This window comes from Diadema setosum, chromosome 10 (genome assembly GCF_964275005.1).
Source record: "Diadema setosum chromosome 10, eeDiaSeto1, whole genome shotgun sequence".
NCBI lineage: Eukaryota > Metazoa > Echinodermata > Echinoidea > Diadematoida > Diadematidae > Diadema > Diadema setosum.
The window spans coordinates 3,159,059-3,178,085 of NC_092694.1; the positions used below are offsets into that span (position 1 = coordinate 3,159,059).

General features: G+C 37.3%; 1 protein-coding gene across 1 annotated transcript; it reads right to left on the reverse strand.

Annotated features, from left to right (window-relative positions):
* Window positions 1–237: 237 nt before the first annotated feature.
* LOC140234406 (splicing factor 3B subunit 1-like) lies at window positions 238–2,067 on the reverse strand. Its single transcript, XM_072314457.1, has 2 exons — window positions 1,894–2,067; window positions 238–420 (listed from the first exon to the last, which is right to left on the reverse strand). Exons 1-2 carry the CDS (start codon window positions 2,065–2,067, stop codon window positions 238–240), a joined length of 357 nt encoding a protein of 118 aa, XP_072170558.1.
* Window positions 2,068–19,027: the final 16,960 nt, after the last annotated feature.

Genomic DNA, 19,027 nt, shown 5'->3' on the forward strand with positions numbered 1-19,027 from the left:
AGATCACGTTAGACTCAAGTTTGCATGGGAATCAAAGGAGGCATGAAGTGTCAGGTTTGTGGGTTAGATTCTCGCAAGAACATGAACACAAGATCTGATAAATGCTGGATACCACCTTCTTGAGATGAGCAGCTCAGACCTGGCCCCCCGAGTCCTCAAATCCACTATTGCCGTTCTGCACAATGCACTGAATGTCTTGGAGTATTTGCCCATGAGTTTATTGAGTGTGATGTATTGTTATGGGGTGCACGGTGCCAGCATGCACAGTACGTAATCCAACTCATAGTGCAGATACTGGTTCTTCTCATCATTGGGCACCCTGGGGAATCCAACAACCAGTGAGTCCTGTGCCCCAATGTACAGTGTGTTGTAGATCCTCCAGTATGTGTCACAAACCTTGCGCGCTGGGTGGAATAGACCCTAGAGTTGGGGGAACACAAGGTACAAAAAGTTTTCAAAACATATAATCATGTGACATGCAAGAGGTTATCATATCATCAATACATGGAACCTGGAACACTGACTACAATTTATTAACTAGAAATGTCGCTATGGTGACTGGTATGCCCCCAGCATAATGCATGGTTCTCCGAGTTATAGGTCTATAGCACAATGTCTTGACAATGTGTGATGGCAGTTTCACATAACTGGCAAAATATTAAAATGACAGGTTTGTCACAAATGCATTGAGTGTTCACTATCCTTGAACTAGGTTTATTTGGATGAATGGCTATACTGTGTAAGAGTGCAAGTATTTGGGGATTTGAGGATTCGTACCCAACTTTTGACCCTGTTATAAGTTTAAAGTAGAAGTGAAATTTAGCACTTTCACATGACCTTTGACCTTTTGACCTTCGGGCAAGAAACTTCCAAGAAACAATCCTGTAGGCATTGCATAGATAAGAGAGAAATAATGACATTTTGATAAGTTGACCTTGACCTTTCACCCCTGACCTTTGACCCATGACCCCTAAATTCCCTACATGATCACTGACAGTCAGTACATGCATATATACTAAGTTCCATGAAAATACCTTGAAATAAGAGATATGGAGAAAAATAGTGAAATGTTAACATGTTTGCTTGACCCTTGACCTTTGACCTTATGACCCAAAGCCCTCTCTGGGGAATCTTTATTTGGTAGTTCATGTATACACCAAGTTTCAAGATAATACCTCCAGCAATTGCATAGATATAGGGAAATAGTGAATTTTGAGCATTTGACCTTGACCTTTTGACCTTTGACCTTGAGCTTGTGCTCCCAAAAGTTGATAAGCACAACTTTGCCAACTCATACATATACATGCCAAGTTTCATTAGGCTACCTCAGACAGTTTTTAGATACGCTGTCCACAAAATTGATTAAGGACGAGAGGACGGACGGACGGACAACCCGAAAACATAATGCCTCTGGCGACACATCTAGAACACTATTTTCATAGAACACAAATAATACGAAAATTTGGGGATATCCATAATAACACAAATTCCTGTTGTCTTGTGTTTCACTACATATTTGATTTATTTTTGTAATTGTTCGTTTATCTAACATCACTCTCAATCCCAAAATTGAGGCAATCTTAGGACTGTCACTTTTCATCTGTTTTACTTTTATCTTATTTTGACCTACTTTACAGCTAGGGCTAAGGGAGCAGAATGGTGGTGGTAGATACAGATTAAGCAAATCAAACAAGCCTGCTTAAAATTCACAATGGCTTTTTGTTAACCCCATGTGAAGGGATTACGTCTAACACATTGCCAATTAAGTGTCAACAGAGGTATGGCGGAAGTCATACATCATCCCAAAACATTATACGATTTTCTGGTAGGACATTTCAATAGCGCCACACAGGAGGGGAAGAGAACCTACAGACTGGGAATGAATGAAGTCACCTGTAGAGTGTACTGCAACATCTTGATGGAGCCCACCCCGACCCTCAGGCCTTCGATGGCCTCCATGACAGCCTGGATGACGTGGGGAGACATCTCAAACACGTTGGGCCACACAAAGTTCAGCAGGTGGACCAGGGCGTCTTCGCAGCTGAAGCCAAACACACCCAGAGCCATGTGCTTGATGGCTGCACACGCCGTCTGACGGTGAACCAAATCCCTGATTGATGGAGAGGAATTTCATGGATAAGATCTTTTTATTTTGATTTTTTTTGTGCGTACGCCATCATATATCACATCTTTCGATTCATTGCTGCACTAAACTTATTTTATTTCAGACATGTCTACCTTGTCTCCGTGCACTTCCTTTGGCTACACTCTTAGAAAAAAAAAAGTTCTTTTGAGCACCATTAAATGGTTCTCAGCACTGTCACAATAGCGACACCCTTTTTGGTGCTCGTGAGAACCTTTTTTAGATGGTGCTTGTCGGCACCTTTTGCAAAAGGTGCCCATTAGAACCTTTTTCCCGATGAAATGGTGCTCGTGAGTACCATTTGAAAGGTGCCCATGAGCACCTTTTTGACTAAAGATGGGCACCTGTTTGACTCTTTTCAAAAGGTGCTCATGAGAACCATTTCATTGGAAACGGTTCTAATGGGCACCAATGTTAAAAGGTGATGACAGGCACCATTTAAAAAGGTTCTCATAGGCTCCAAAAAAGGTGTCGCTATTGTGACAGTGCTGAGAACCATTTAATGGTGCTCAAAAGAACTTTTTTTTTTCTTAGAATGTAGTATGTGAATTGATGTCTGTGTATTTTCTGTGTGTTTCACACGCAGTGCTGGTAAGTTGCTTCACTGGCACCATTCTTAAAGGTACATTTGTACATATCTGCATTGAAAATGTGCATAACAAACTCATTTGAAATGAAATGAATTGAACTGAATTTCCTCTCATCAGTCAAACATTCGTACAAAAGCTACATATTAGCAATACATAAGCATGTCATACATTATCGTTGACACTGGAAAAAAAAAGCAAGGATAACACACCCATGCACACACAGTTTCACAAGCATGAATACAAACATGTATATGATGCGTTTGTTCGCAAAAACCGATAAGTCCATATTTGCCAAATGGAGATATTTGCGATTAAAGGTCAAGAAAAATAAAGAGAATAATAAGAAGATTTTTGCTTCTTTTGACCATCAAAACCAATATATCATTTAAAAGGTACATGTATTATTTTGTACTTTATGACAGAGACCGTTCTTCAAAATCTTCAAAAAGTGGACTTGTCGGATTTGGCAAACAAACTTTCACATGTACATGAAATTCACCAATATTTTTTCATGAAACATCACTCAATAACTGAAAACCATAGAAATTTGCTCTTTCACAAATTCGCACAAATGTATTTATTCACCTTAACTTTTACAATCTAAAGGTGAAGTTTGTATTTGTCATGTTATAATCTGTCAAATATTCTTAGCAAAATATTTTCATTTGTTCACTATTTTTTTCCACAATATGTGTCATTTGTGTACCAAGCACTTCTTGAAACACCATCACACATCTCTGTACAGATGATATGAAATAGCAAGAGGTGCATCAGGCTTTTGAAATACATAACAAAATTTCTAATTCTCTGTGAAATAATTCCTGCATGGATGAGATAGAGTAATTGTGTCAGTCTTAAGATAGGCAGAAGTCAAGTACATTAATTAAGTAGTATGAGGAACTTTTTCCACATATTTGCTAGTTTGTTTGGTGTCGGTTTTTTTTTTTTTTTTGTTTCTTTTAAAGCATAATGTCCTAAAAGCAACTACAAAGGGCAGGAAAACAATTCCATTAAACAGGACCTTTGGTATTGTCACAGAAAACATACATTATATTGCTGGTATGATACTTGGGAGAGGATAAGCTTTACACTTCTCCACTTCACTTCACTTCACATTTATAACGTCGAGTACTTGAATTAACTTATCTTTGTATACGAGTGCCTTTTTTTGTTATGCAATTTGAAAGCACCATAGACACATCTATACAACTGCAAATACAAGAAGAGTATCAATTCGGGTTAATCATGACCTCTGACAATTTACAGCATGTCCTTGGAAACACACACACACACACACACACACACACACACACACAAGAACACATTGTTTTATAATGTGAAGGATAATAAGAATCCCAAGGGGAAAAGAGCTAGGATACCACACCCACATAGTTTCACAAGCATGAATGAACAAAATTCCTCGACCATAATCTAAACATTGGGAATCAATAAAAATTTACACTAATTTAAAAGCAGAGCCATAAATTCATTAGAGTAAACTACATACAATGCAGGCCTAAAGCTGAGGTTAGAATTTGCTGTCCTATGACCTGCCTTTGACAATAATGTGTTGTTAGCAATTTGGCAGCAGTCTTTTAAATACCACCACCACGTACATGTACATGTACATTTTGTATTTCTGCAAAAACAGTATAAACTGGTGACAAGAGGTGCATCAGTGCTTTGAAATAAATTACATAGTATTCAATTCTCTACACAATACGTTATTCCCGCGTGGGTATAAATGCAATAAGTTTTACCAGTCTATGTGCAAACTTTTAAAAGTGTGCAGAAATCGACCACACAGTGACTGGAGAAGTATAAAGAGCATTTTCCGTTTGTGCTTTTAAAGTTTAAAACTATGAATAGAATGACTCCACTTCTCAGATTGGCATCCGGTCTAATGTCATTACGTCTACCCCCCTCCCCCCCCCCCCCAATACAGTCGATTCAAAGCTGTTAAATGCGAATTACAGTGAAACATTATCACTGGTACATTGTAAATTGCAAATACTGTATTGGGATCATAACAAAACATATGTGACCCTCCATCACGGCAGATTCTGAAAGAGCAGCTATGACATACACTATAGAAGTCAATGCAAACGGACTTACCTACCCTATCTACATATTCCTAAAAAGGTTTACCCTGGCAGCATCAGTGTTTTCTCTTTAACTCAGCTCATTCTTGGCTAGCCTAGGGTTCTGGTCGATGCTGTCAACGGGCTATCCAGGCTAAAATGGTCATTCTGATCGATGTATTCTTCTGGGCACCTAGCTCATTCTTGACTAGTCCAGGGTTCTGTCTGATGCTGTCAAAGGGCTATCACGGGCTGTCATTCTGATCGATGTATTGTCTTAGCCACACAGCTCATTCTCGACTAGCCCACCGGTTCTGGTTGATGCTGTGGATGGGCTATCTCGGGCTCTTATTCTGATCGATGAATTCTTGTGGCCGCCCAGCTCATTCTTGGCTAGTGTTAAGCCTACGGTTCTGGCCGATGTTGTCAACGGTCTGTCACGGGCTGTCTCTCTGATCAATGTAGAGTCTACCTTGTTCCCTAACCGCACCAGCGACCCAAACACGTCCGTACTGGTTATCGTCCCGGCCGGAGTAACTTGTTCCCTGGTTTCTGTGCATGTTGGTGTGTCCACTTCCCTGACCTATGAATTGAAAGATACAATAGACCTACACCGCGTTAATAAAACAAAGTCATTGCTATAATTCGATAAACAGAACACAGCATTACATCATACATGACGTGACTCCTTAAGAACAAGCCTGAAATTAAAACATACTGAAGAGATTTTGACCTAACGTTAGGCCTACTGGGCTGTAGACAGACCTCTAGTGTTGGCTCCGAACGTTAACACTAACAACATTTATTACTTAAATAGAATCTAGAACAAATTTCCTTATTGCATGTACCGGTATAGCCCTTACCCCGGGGCGCTCCTTATACACAGTTATATCTTTGCGTTCGGCGTTCGGGCTGTGTTTCGGAGTTAGTAGACTCTACTTTTAATAGACATAAACGTTACATGCAGGCCGAACTAAGTTAAGTAACTTAGCCCGGCCCAGTCGCTATAAAAACGTGACAGCCATGCTCCGCATAAACACGGCGTCTGTTTGGGCTAGCCCATTGCTATGCCAAATTTCTAATTGTAAAGTGTTAAAGGTACTAGCCCACATTTGTAAACCTGCAGCAATTGGTCTAATAGTTAGCATGGAGTTTGGGTATGATTGCAGTAACACCTGTGCAAAATTTCGTTCCAATTAGTCCATTACTTTCATAAAAATAAATGAAAATGCACCGTATGCATGCGTATAACGCTCGCTAGCTCCGGTCCACGTACGTACTACTTGCATGCGATACATGTGTAAGTTACTAGTAGCTAGCCCCGGAGACCGTGCCGCAAGGCGCGGTCCTGGCGGCTACCTCGCAGCTGAGCGGGAGCAAAAATTACTGCCACATTCATGGCGACTTCACAAATAAAGCACGGCTAAATTTCTATCATAAACACAGCGACAATTGATACATTACCTTTTCGACTTTGTTTTTCTCACCCATTTATCTAGAAAGTGCAAAATTTTCGAAATTTTTTTAGGAGTTAATAAGCGGCCTGCCCTAGTGCAACAGTGGAGAGACTTGCTGCTGTATCCATTAGTATGCATTACGCATGCTCTCAATGCACTGCATTGCATGCATGCTGTGCGCCTGTGCAAGTGATTGTAAGTTTCAGTGAGCATCGGTGAGCTGAAGATATTCGCGTTATAAGACAACATTTTCTGCATCATAAGCAATGAAATGCATCAAACAGTTGCCGAAATTAATCATTTAGGTTTAATCGACCCATGTAAGTATTCCTAGTAGTTTTTGTTGAAAAATTAAGGAAATATAGCGCCGAAACGGCACCCGTTTTGTACAACTCCTCGATCTGAATGCGAAAACGGCACATCTCATTCAATAAGAATAATGTATAAAGAAAACGAGCATTTGCTGCAATCGCTTATGAATATGAAAATGCTTCAATGCGATTTCACGAAGTCTAATGGGATGAATGAATGTAGGCATACCTAAATGCAGAGATATACGTAGATATAAACAATACACAGGCACGATAAGTGCATAAATTTGTTCAATAGCAACATGAACAATTTCATTACATCGATAAACATGAGATAAGACAAGAACATTAACTTCATGTTTGTATTGCCCGAAATACCTTGCTCCTAAACAAAGTGTTCAATTGAAGTGATGTGGTTATCACATCTCAGTCTCTCGCAAAATTGAATCACCACTTCGCAAATTTGGAGCGTTTCTACAAAGAAAAAAAAAGAAAAATCTTTTTTTTTTCGGTATAAGTGGTCATATTTGACTGATTATAAATGGATTGAACTCAATGATCGAAAAAAAATTGACTCGTGAACTTACGAAAGAAGTGGACTGAAAACACCTCAGACTTCTAAATGTATAAGTAATTGACAGAGCGACTATAGCCGAATATTAGCATATTATGAGGAATTCATACAGAACTAGAACAAAAAAGACTAAACAGTCGACATCACCATCGTCGGTATCATCGAAATATGGGACATTATTTTATTTTGACTGCTTCTTTGAAATGCTGCAAACATCAAATACCGAACATCATAATTATATCTACAATTTTTTGGCGAATGCTAAGCGTATGAGAGAGAAAAAATGCCATATGTCTTGTTTACTCGCTTTATTGCAGCGTATTTCGTTGTCGAAGTTTAAATTCTATACATTATAATTTTATGTTGGTAAGAACCACATGAGAACTTGCACATTCGCTTCCCAACAACCATAAAATCATTGGGGTCCGCAAAAGTGGTTACGTAATACATACGAAGCACATCACTATAATGCATTCTATGGACCGGTGCAGAAAAAAAGGGACTGTCTGTAATCGGCCTTTGAACTTCTCTATTATGCTCATAATCCCCGACTTTTCAGATGGCGTCTACGAGCGCGTCTAGGAATGTTTTTGTATCAACATCCTGTCTATTCAAGGAGATACAATATAACCTGATACTCTGGCCACCTGGTCTATTCAAAGTATTCTTGCCTAAAACACGCACATATGTTAGGCTGTGTTTTACCATGATGAATATATAGGACCCCATAGTGACAATATCGGCTCTTGCGTTGTAAGAATATCATACAGTAAATCCTCTATTTGGTTCGTTGGCCAAGTAGATTTTTTGAACGATCTTATAGCATGATCAGGCTGTCATTCATGAGTATGACAGAAAAAAAAAACTTCAAGCATCATCAAAGTTGAGTGTCGCAGACCAATTTTTCATTTGAGTTTGTTTCTTGGTTTTGTTTCAGCAATTATTTGTTTCATAATATTGACAAGAGCCTGATGGGATCTTCAATATTCAAATAAATCACTGCATCTTTCTGGCTGTTTTTGACAACTAATGATGACTAAATCTGAAAAATCCATGCTCTTGCGGTACCTGCCATCCACACTGAAGTTTTTATGTATAAAGAAGTTTGCTTTCTGAAATTATCCATCATGACTGCCTACAGATATGACTTAGGTTTCCCTGGGATAAATAAAAGATATCAACGAGCGCATTTGTGATTTTACTGTTGGGGTTTAAATGCTGCCAATTTTACTAGTGCAATCTTACGATTGACTTATAACTCCATCGTACTGCGTGGAAGATACTGCTCATTACGAATCACATGAAATAAGATTTCAAAAAGTGATAAGACATAAGTTATTATCATATGATAAAAAGTAATCACTAACAGGAAAGATGATTGTTTTGATGAATATGTATATTTGATATAACATTTATGAGGTCTTCCGGTCTTCAGGCGAAACATAGGAGTCTATGCGATAAGAAGAAAGATTGAGAGATAGAGAGAAAAAAAAATAGGCTGGTCTTCTAAATTATGTTTGACGGATGTAATCCGAACACTCTTTTGCAAACGAAATGTAATATTATACACAGCTTGGTTTGCCTATAAAATATGTGTTATGGTAACATCTTTATAGATTGTATATATATATATATACATATATATATATATATATATATATTCATAATACAGGCAAAATATCTTCGAGAAGTGATCGTCACCATCAATGATAATATTCAATCCACATATTTGTAGATGATAATGAAGAATTGGATTCCGGGAAAGAGAGGGAGAGAGATGGAAAGGGGGGGGGGGGAGAAATATGGTGGTCTTCTAAATTGTTTGGTGGATGGTAATCCGATCACACTTAAGTAATCGAAATGTAATGTTACACACGGCTAGGTTTGCCTGTCTGTGTTATGGTAATATCTTTTTAGATATATATATGTATATATATATGTATATATATATGTATATATATATATATATATATATATATAACGTGCAAAATATCTTGGAGAAGTGACCACCACTATAATGATAATAACCAATCTATACGTTCGTAGACGGGAATGAAGTGGATAGCTGGAAAGGAAAGTGATGAAATGTAATGAGATAGAATGAAGGAACACTAATCGAAGCAAATGTATCATAAAGGAAAAGCAAAATGGCAAACTTGAATTTACAAAATGGTGCATTATGCGAAGATTTTGCAGTCGTTTTTTGCGTATGTTTGTCTTTCAATTTCATAGTTAGGTAATTCATAATCGCCAACAAAAAATATAGTTCCATGAAGATGATCATTCAGCTTTGTTTTCCTTTCGCTATATCCTATCACTTCAAAAATGTAGCATGAACACATTTCAATTTAGAATGCCAATAGAGAACTCACATTCGTCTCTATGGAGAGAGTTTTTTTTTTTTTAGTTTTTTTTCTTTCAAACAGAGTCGCAGGTAGCATTTCCGAGTTCGTCGGAGAAGTCCATTCAATTTAGCAACAAAAGGTTGGTCACCTGGAAGCTGAAGAAGTCGTCATGACCATGGAAGAATGGCGAGCACATGCCACACAGGCTTGAAGGTCTAACATCGTTACATTACTTCAAAAAATAAGGAAAAGACAACATGTTTGTTGAAATTACACCATTTCTTCCGACATTCGTCGATCTCTCATAGCAGAGGGCTAATTCCCCTGTAATGATCTTCTCTTCTGTCAAGAGTGTAAATCAATATTAATTTCATTGTGTATACCAATCATCCCCCAATAAAAGACAGAAAATAAAGTACTTTTCTCATTCAATGTGCACAATGCATAAAGCAAACGAGCATTTGCTGCAATCGTTTATGAATATGAAAATGCTGCAACGCGATTTCATAAAGTCTTTAATTCGATTGAAAATATGTACCTAAATGCAGAAGTAGATAGAGAGAAGACACATGCACAATAAGTGCTTAAACCACTTTGGTGATAGCATTAAAACATTAATTACATCAAATAAAGAGAAGAGCATTTCGTACTTTTATTGCTCGAAATACCTTACTCCCAAAAGTCGAGTGCTACAATACATTGAAGCGCTCCATAATCACATCTCCGTCTTTCGCAGAATTGAATGACCGCTTCGCAAATTTTTAGCGTTTTCTACTACTTTGAATGAAAAATATTTTTTTTTTTCGGCATGAGTTGTCATATCCGATTGACTGAAAATGGATTGAACTACAACCAGTGGCGTTTGGCTAAAATCCTTGCGACTCAATGATAGCAAAATCATTTTGACTTATGAACTTACGAAAGAAATGGACTAAAAAAAAACCGATTTCTAAACGTTTAAATGATTTATAGAGCGACTGCATCCGAAAATAAGCATATTACAAAGAATTCATACAAAAAATAGAAATATAGACTATACAGTCGAAATCACCAATGTCACTATGAACGTAATATGGGATATCTAATATACTTTTTTGAACTGCTGCAAATACCAAATACCGATCGTTTTTTTTTTTCATAGACAATTTCTCGCAAATGCTATAAACGTATGAGAGAAAACTTGTGCCATGTGTCTTGTTAATTCGTTTTATTACAGCGCATTTCGTTGTTGCACTTTAATTTCTATAATAAATTAATGTTTGGAACATGCACATGAGAACTTGCACATTCAATTCCCTACAACCATAAAGTTATGGTTACATATGAAGCACATCGCTAACATCCATTCTACATGGACCGGCACAGAAACGAAAAGACTGTCAGTAATTGACCTTTGACCTTCTCTATTATGCTCATAATCCCCTGCCCTTTTAGGCTGCGTCTACGAGAGGGTCTATCTTGGAGTGTTTTTGTATCTGCATCCTGTCTATTCATAAATATACAATGTAACCTGATGCTCTTGCCAGCTGGTTTATCTAAAATATTCTCGCCCATAACACGTGCACATGTGATGCTGTGTTACGCCATGATGAATCTACGACTTCGGTGAAGTAGCACAATCGACTGCGTTGTTTGTATGCAGTACATCCCCTACTCGGTTTGTTTTTGGCCAAGTGGTCTCTTTTTCTAAACGATTTTATAACATAATCAGAATATTATTCATGACGGTAAAACTCTTCAAACAACTACAAGTAACATCGCTGTCATGATAACAAACAGACACAAAAACATTCACACACATCACATGCATGCAGGGACACGCAAAAGATTTACTTTTGAATTCATTTAATTCGCCGAGTTTTGGTAAATCCCAGGACTCGGTAGCGGAAGAAGAAGGTCAACAGTTCATGCCAATAATGGTAAGCAGGTTGCCATGCCGAAATGGCTTTCATAGAAAATCCATGGAAGTACGACATTGCATTACTGATATAACATGAAGTAGTATGCCACAATACTTTATCATGTAAATGTGTGCTAATAAGGTAGGTGCGTGCACGCAACGGTCTTGACCGCCGCACGCACGCTTTTCACTTGAGTGTGGCAATTTGCATACCAATGCAAATGAGATCGCCAGAGCGTGCGGCTGGTCGCTCGTCATTGGTCAGTTTCCCGACCGTTGCGAAGGTCAGATTGTCGTGAAAATTGCACTCATGTTTGTCAATATTTTGCTTGTTTATAGACATAAGATACGACCAATCATCACAAAATGTACACAGATGGCAACTTTGATGTATGTAGTCCCACAAAATATAAATCATTTTTAACATAGGCATCGTATTGTTGGTGAAATTCTAAGTTTAAAAATGCGTGTTCATGTCACTCTCTCAGCCCGAGTATACTCGGGACCAGTCCACAGCCTGGAAAACGTCAGCCCGAGTATACTCGGGACACGTCCTAAACGGGTTAAAGAAAGAATGCTTAATTTTTGGTTAAAGATTATTACAGGAAAAGAAAGAAAATATTCATCTATTGTATGTAATATCATATCACTTTTGCATAATTATAAGATATATTCATCACCATGGTTGTTGAAAGTTTATGATACACTAAATGAGTTAGGAATGTCTTTTGTTAGGAATAACTTTGAAAACGTAAGTTCTTCGTGGTTTAGATGTTCGATAAAACTTAGATTAAGAGACGAATTTGTACAGAATTGGCAGTCTAAGATAAGTAACAGTTCATGTTGAACGAATTACAGAATCTATAAAACGAATTTATGTTTGGATCCATATTTGTTAAAAATCGCTTACATTTTCAGACAACTTCTTTCCAAATTTCGCTGCGCCAACCACAGATTGCCAATTGTAACGGGTAGGTATGCTGGTATTGAACATTGTGATCGATTGTGTAATTTATGTAATTCTAATAGACTAGGGGATGAATTTCACTATTTATTTGAGTGTCATACATTGAATAATGCCAGGAATAAATTCATTAAATCCTATTATAGAATAAGACCAAACACTTTAAAGATGTCTCAGTTATTTAATTCCCAAAATCGTAGTGAGTTGATAAATTTAGCTAAATTTTGTAAGGAAATAATGAAGCTCCATAAGAAATAATAATTATCAATATCATTATTTGTATTTTTTTTTTCATGTAAATATAGCTTTTTACAATGTTTTGCTTTATATTATTGAAATTGCTTTTATCTGCGTTATTGTTGCCCTGCTTTTTTTAAACTGTTTTGTTTGTCTTCCTTCTCTCTTTCCTTCTCTCTCTCTCTCTCTCTCTCACACTCTCTTTCTCTCTTCTGGGTCCTGCACCATTCTGTATATTTTGTATATTTTGTAAATATGCAATTTTCTGTATATATATGTAATTTACAATGTATTAATGTATTAATTAACTGATTTCATCTGTTACGGTGTTTATTTTTAATTTTCTTCAATACCCTGACGTTGGGTGACATAAGAAAATAAAAAAAAAAACATTGTCATTGTGAAACTATTGTCATTGTCATTGTCATTGTCATTGTCACACTTGATAAACAACAGCAGCTCGCGGCTTCAGGGACAGCGCGTCTCAGGTGATGTGTGTCTTTGCCTGAGACGCGCTGTCTTTGAAGATGTTGTTGTTTATCAAGCGTCTTTGATTGTGAGATCACGTTGTTGCCAAATTTTTACCTCTACGAAATAATCCTTATTACTTTAAAATCTCTCTCTTCAAAATAATCCCCTTAATCGAAAAAAAGCTACGACTACAATTTTTTAATCTTTTTAAGATAATAAAGATACCACTACCTTTGGAAATGAATGATGTTCCTAGGTGTACTGAGTTTGTACTTAGCTCTCTTTTGTATCGTCATGTGACAATGACAATGACAATGACAATGACAATGTTTTTGTTTTTTTTTTCTTATGTCACCCAACGTCAGGGTATTGAAGAAAATTCAAACAAACATCGTAACAGATAAAATCAGTTAATTAATACATTAAAACATTGCAAATTACATATATATACAGAAAATTGCATATTTACAAAATATACAGAATGGTGCAGGACCCAGAAGAGAGAAAGAGAGTGAGAGAGAGAGAGAGAGAGAAGGACAGAGAGAAGGAAGACAAACAAAACAGTTTAAAAAAAAAGCAGGGCAACAATAACGCAGAACGCAAATCTGTGGTTGGCGCAGCGAAATTTGGAAAGAAGTTGTTTGAAAATGCAAGGGATTTTTAACAAATATGGATCTAAACATAAATTCGTTTGATAGATTCTGTAATTCGTACAACATGAACTGTTACTTATCTTAGACTGCCAATTCTGTACAAATTCGTCTCTTAATCTAAGTTTTATCGAACACCTAAACCACGAAGAACTTACGTTTTCAAAGTCATTCCTAACAAAAGACATTCCTAACTCATTTAGTGTATAATAAACTTTCAACAACTATGGTGATGAATATATCTTATAATTATGCAAAAGTGATATGATATTACATACAATAGATGAATATTTTCTTTCTTTTCCTGTAATAATCTTTAACCAAAAATTAAGCATTCTTTCTTTAACAGTACAGGCTATTTCAAGCCTTCCTAGTTCTCCCAGAGCCATGCTATTCATAGTATTTTTTGTTAGTCTCAGTAAATGTTTGCAGTATTGATAACGTAGACTCTCTATGAGTACTAAATTCTCATATCCCCAAACCTCACTACCATAAATAAGAATGGGTACAACAAGCCGGTCAAACAATTCTAATTGGATATCTATTGGAAGCCGCATCTTTCGAGACTTAACCATCAGACTATACATTGCTCGTTTCGCTTTATCAACTTGTTTAGTTTGGGCCTTTTTAAAATCATTTTTATGATTAAACACCACTCCAAGGTAAGTATACTCATCTACAACCTCTAAAACATTCTCATTAAACATAAAGGGCTTGAATTTTCTAACTTTTCCTCTTGAGAAAATCATTACTTTTGTTTTACTGACATTAACTTGTATTAACCATAATTTGCAGTAATCACTTACAGCATTGAGTGCAGATTGCAATTCGTTCTCACTAGTAGCTAGGATTAAAGTATCATCAGCATACATCAATGAGAAGAGTCTTAGAAATACATCTATTCCTTTATCATGTAATACGGTCAACAAATCATTAGGCAAAAAATCAACACCATTATATGCGGAACTTACATAATCTTGAAAATCATTTATATACAATGCAAATAGCAAAGGAGATAGATTTTCACCTTGCCTCACTCCAATATTACAATTAAAAAAGTCAGAACGCTCTGAATTGTTGACAACACATGACTTTAGATTTTTATACATATTTCGGATTACATAAAAAACGTTTCCCTGTATGTTACATCTAGCAACTTTGTTCCATAGCAATGTTCTATCGACAGAATCAAAAGCTTTCTTATAATCTATAAACGCGCAATATAATCTTTTTCTCTGTGATAAATACAAGTCAATAATTGAATGCAACACAAATATATGATCAACAGTTGAATAAGTCTCTCTGAATCCTGCTTGTTCTTCCCCAATGGCATGATTATCATCGAGAACATCTGTCAATCTATCATTAATTATTGAAGTAAATGATTTGCCAATGCAACTTAATAAAGATATGCCACGATAATTATCAGGGTCATTAACAGAACCTTTATTTTTGTAGATAGGGCGTATCGTCGGTGTTGATCTCAGCATACCATCATTAATATCATTTAAACTCTTAAAATGTTTCTGGAAAGTTCCAATGTCAATTGAACACTTCTCTGATTTCGTTTTTCTGGAGGGATTTAGTATATTCCAATACTCCTTTGGATTTTCAGACTTCAACGTACGTAATTTTTCATGAGTGTCCTTAAAGAACGTGTACTGTGCTTTCTTCAAGGTTTTCTTGTATAATCTTCTGAAATTTTCAAACTCATCCATTACATCACGATTGAATCCATTACGTTTACATTTCTTTTTCAATTTGATAAATATTTTCCTAAGTTTCTTACAATTTTCATCAAACCATGGTTTTATTATCTGAAGATTTTGCTAAATTACCCTTAGCCTTTGTTACAGACCTTCTAACCATATTTGTGTTTGAGGCTGCCGTAAAGTATATAGATTGTAATGAAACGAACAAATCATCTATCACGGTTTGATTGACATTACTCAATTCAACAGAGTCCATTCTCGCGGAGATGTCATTTATTACGATGCTCTCGTTAATTTCACTTCTGAAATCAGAACATTTTGCCTGATCCCACGCAATCTTTGTCGACCCTTGGACTGCATTACACTCTCCATGTGTACATGTAGTTTCATCATTAATTTCATCGAAATCAAAATCAAAGTAAACATGTAGTGCTTTATGCTTATCAGATAGTGTATCATCAAAACAGTCCACTTCAAACTTCTTTACAGTGTCAAACGAATCACTAGATATCAAGCAATAATCTATAGTACTTGAATTATCAAAGGTATACACACCTGATTCGCCACCAAAGCGCCCATTTTAGAATTGATAAATTGAACGCTCTACATAATTCTAACAACTTTCTTCCATTCAAATTGACTTGAGAATCCATATTCCGCCTAACAGGTAATGTACCAACAGTTGGAGTTTCTGAACTTTGCGTAAAATCAGTATTGATACCGCCATAACCTTCATCTACGAAATCATCCAAATTACCAGTTCTAGCATTAAAATTTCCAATTACGCACACAGGATGCTCAAATTTACCCTTGATATCAACAATAGAGGATGCAACATCTTCAAACATATCCGATTCATAGTACTTCGATTTTTAATGGGGTATGTAAACTGCTCCTAAAATAAGAGACACTTTAGAAGAAATCACTACTTTGACCCATAAAACATATTTTGAGTTTGAATCAGTTAATATTTGTACGTCGTAATTATCCTTCGCAACAATACACAATCCATGGATTCCCCCATGCCGTAGTTTCCTATCATTATTATCTTTGCTACACACTTTATATCCACATGGAATTAACTCTTCATCAACACAGTCCGTTTTAGTTTCACTAAAACAAGCAATGTCAAAATCTTTAATACACTCTGGTAAAATACCAAGTTCAAGTTTCGAATGCAGCCCGCACACATTTATGCTCAAAATATTAAGTTGGGTCCTACAAAATTGATTAGTTAGTGAATTGAACCTACGTTTTTGCCCCACAATGTCACCTCCGCATTCCTAGTAGCCGGTGACGTCCTTGATCTTATCAGGCTTGCATCCCAGCTTGCTCAACTGGTCAGGAGTGTCGATGGTCACTTTCTCTTCTTTACCATGGTGGCTGAACAACGCATGGATTCTGCCATCGATCGTCCACGCAGTCTTCACGCCCGGGTCTCCTTTCACAGCGCGTAAGATGCGACTGCGCAGAGGAGTTAGATCCTCCTCCACGTAAACGGCCTTCCGTGTCTCCTTCTTTCTTAATTCCTTCTTCTTTCTCATAATCTCCTGTCTTGTCTCCCTTCTGACGAACTTCGCGATGACCGGTCGGGGCCCCTTGCTCCTCCGAGACTTAGGCAATCGATGGCTTACACTGATGTCACTCCTGTTGACAGTGACACCAATGTCAGCTGCAAGCTGTATCACCTTCTCCGTTGTGTCTTCCCTCGCTGACTCCTCGAGGCCGAAGATGCGGATATTCTCCCGTCGCCCATACTGCTCAAGTTGGTCCAAACCATCAAGTGCAACGGAGTGACTCGAGCCGTTTGGTGGGGTAGCCATTCTGTGTCCATTTTTATCGCGCGCCTTCGTATCTTATTCAGTCAGACCGCAACGCTGCTGTTAATGAGCTCAAATCAAAAATTTATCGTACGCGCAGGTATTTGCGCATGTCCTTCTCAGCACCCGAGATTTTGCGAGATAATTCAGAGACAAAGTGCATGGTCTACGAGATTCACTTATTGGCAACATGAAGATCTACTATCCGTGACTAATTGACATGGTTTGTGAATATTTGAAATAAATCACACCTTTTAATGCATACATTATACAAAATGAGCTTATGATACCATTATTCATATATCTGCATTATATCGATATTTTCCAAACGACCCTGAGACAAATTAGAACAAGGCTTTCTATTTATTGCCAACCTGACCCGTTCATAGGTTGAATCACCACATGAATGATAGTCAACGTTTTAGATATACCTGTTATAATAGCACACTAAGAACTGAATTGGTCCCTCGCTTAGAAAACAATAAAAATTGAAAGTCTCGTCGAGTAAAAATCATAGTGTGGCAATTTGAGATACATGCGCTCCCAGGGTATCATTAGATAAATTACTCAGCGATGTATACAGTGGATTAATAAGGAATAATTATTCTAATACCAAAAAGAGAGTCCCAAAGAACTCATGTGTGCAAACACAGTGCTAGATCTTTTATTATTGATTTGTACGCTATTTATTAATGCACTCTACTCTTATCTAGTTGTGCCGGCAAAAAAAGTTCAAGCCAAAGTTGAGCTGTCGATCAGAGTGGGGTGTTGTTCTTGTTGTTTACGTGGAGATCTTACACCAGCTGCAGTTGCCTGAACCTGAGCGCGTATACATACATTGTGCGCGCGCGCACACACACACCATAGGGTCCTACACTGTCATCTACACACAGTGTATTACTGTTATGTAGAGTACACGTTTACTGTCATTCCGCGAGGTGCGTTCAACTCTCCACTCAGAGGGAATTAACCAATCAGAAACGCGTATTCGCGGCAAACTGAAATCTCGTCAAAAATTAACTGTACAACGCAATGATTTATTCGCCAACCTGACCCGTTCATAGGATCAGTCCACATAAAGTCATTATGGCTTCATAGAATGATATTTCCTCTTTCATTTTATACCTCTTCCATTTTGGTCCACCTTAATTTCGTCGGTCTAGTGTACCCCTTAAGAAGAATGAAAAATATGCAAATTTTGTGTTTTATAATTTCCTTGTTCAGTATATTCTATATGTCATAACCTATCAAGTGGTCGAATTTCATCAAAGTACAACTCTTCAGCTTTTTATCGATATATAAATCATGAAGATTGATAATGTCGTTTAGATTTACAGACACTCTAAAAATGTGGTCTCCCAGCTCATTACGTATTCATGTCCGCGAGGTCCATGCATACGCGTACGATAAATGCGAAGGCTTTTCAGGACGTTGCGGTCTGACTGTATTAGTGAGGTTCACACCTAGGTCCCTTTACCTTAAGGTTTTCTAAACCTCGAGGTTTTGTAAACTACGAGGCACTAAACTCCAAGTTAGCGTAGATGTAGACGCATGTAGTTTAGAAAACCACGACAAAACCTTAAGGCGAAGACACCACGACAACACCACAAGATTTCTTAGGGTGTTGTCGTGGTTTAAGCGCGTAGTTTAAGCGCGCTGTGGCAGCGCGCTTAAACTATGACAGATGTGAACGGAGTTTTGTTAACCACGACGCTCAGTTTTTTCCACAATAGTGTGCAACCCTATGTGCAAACTAGGCGCCCTTTATTTTC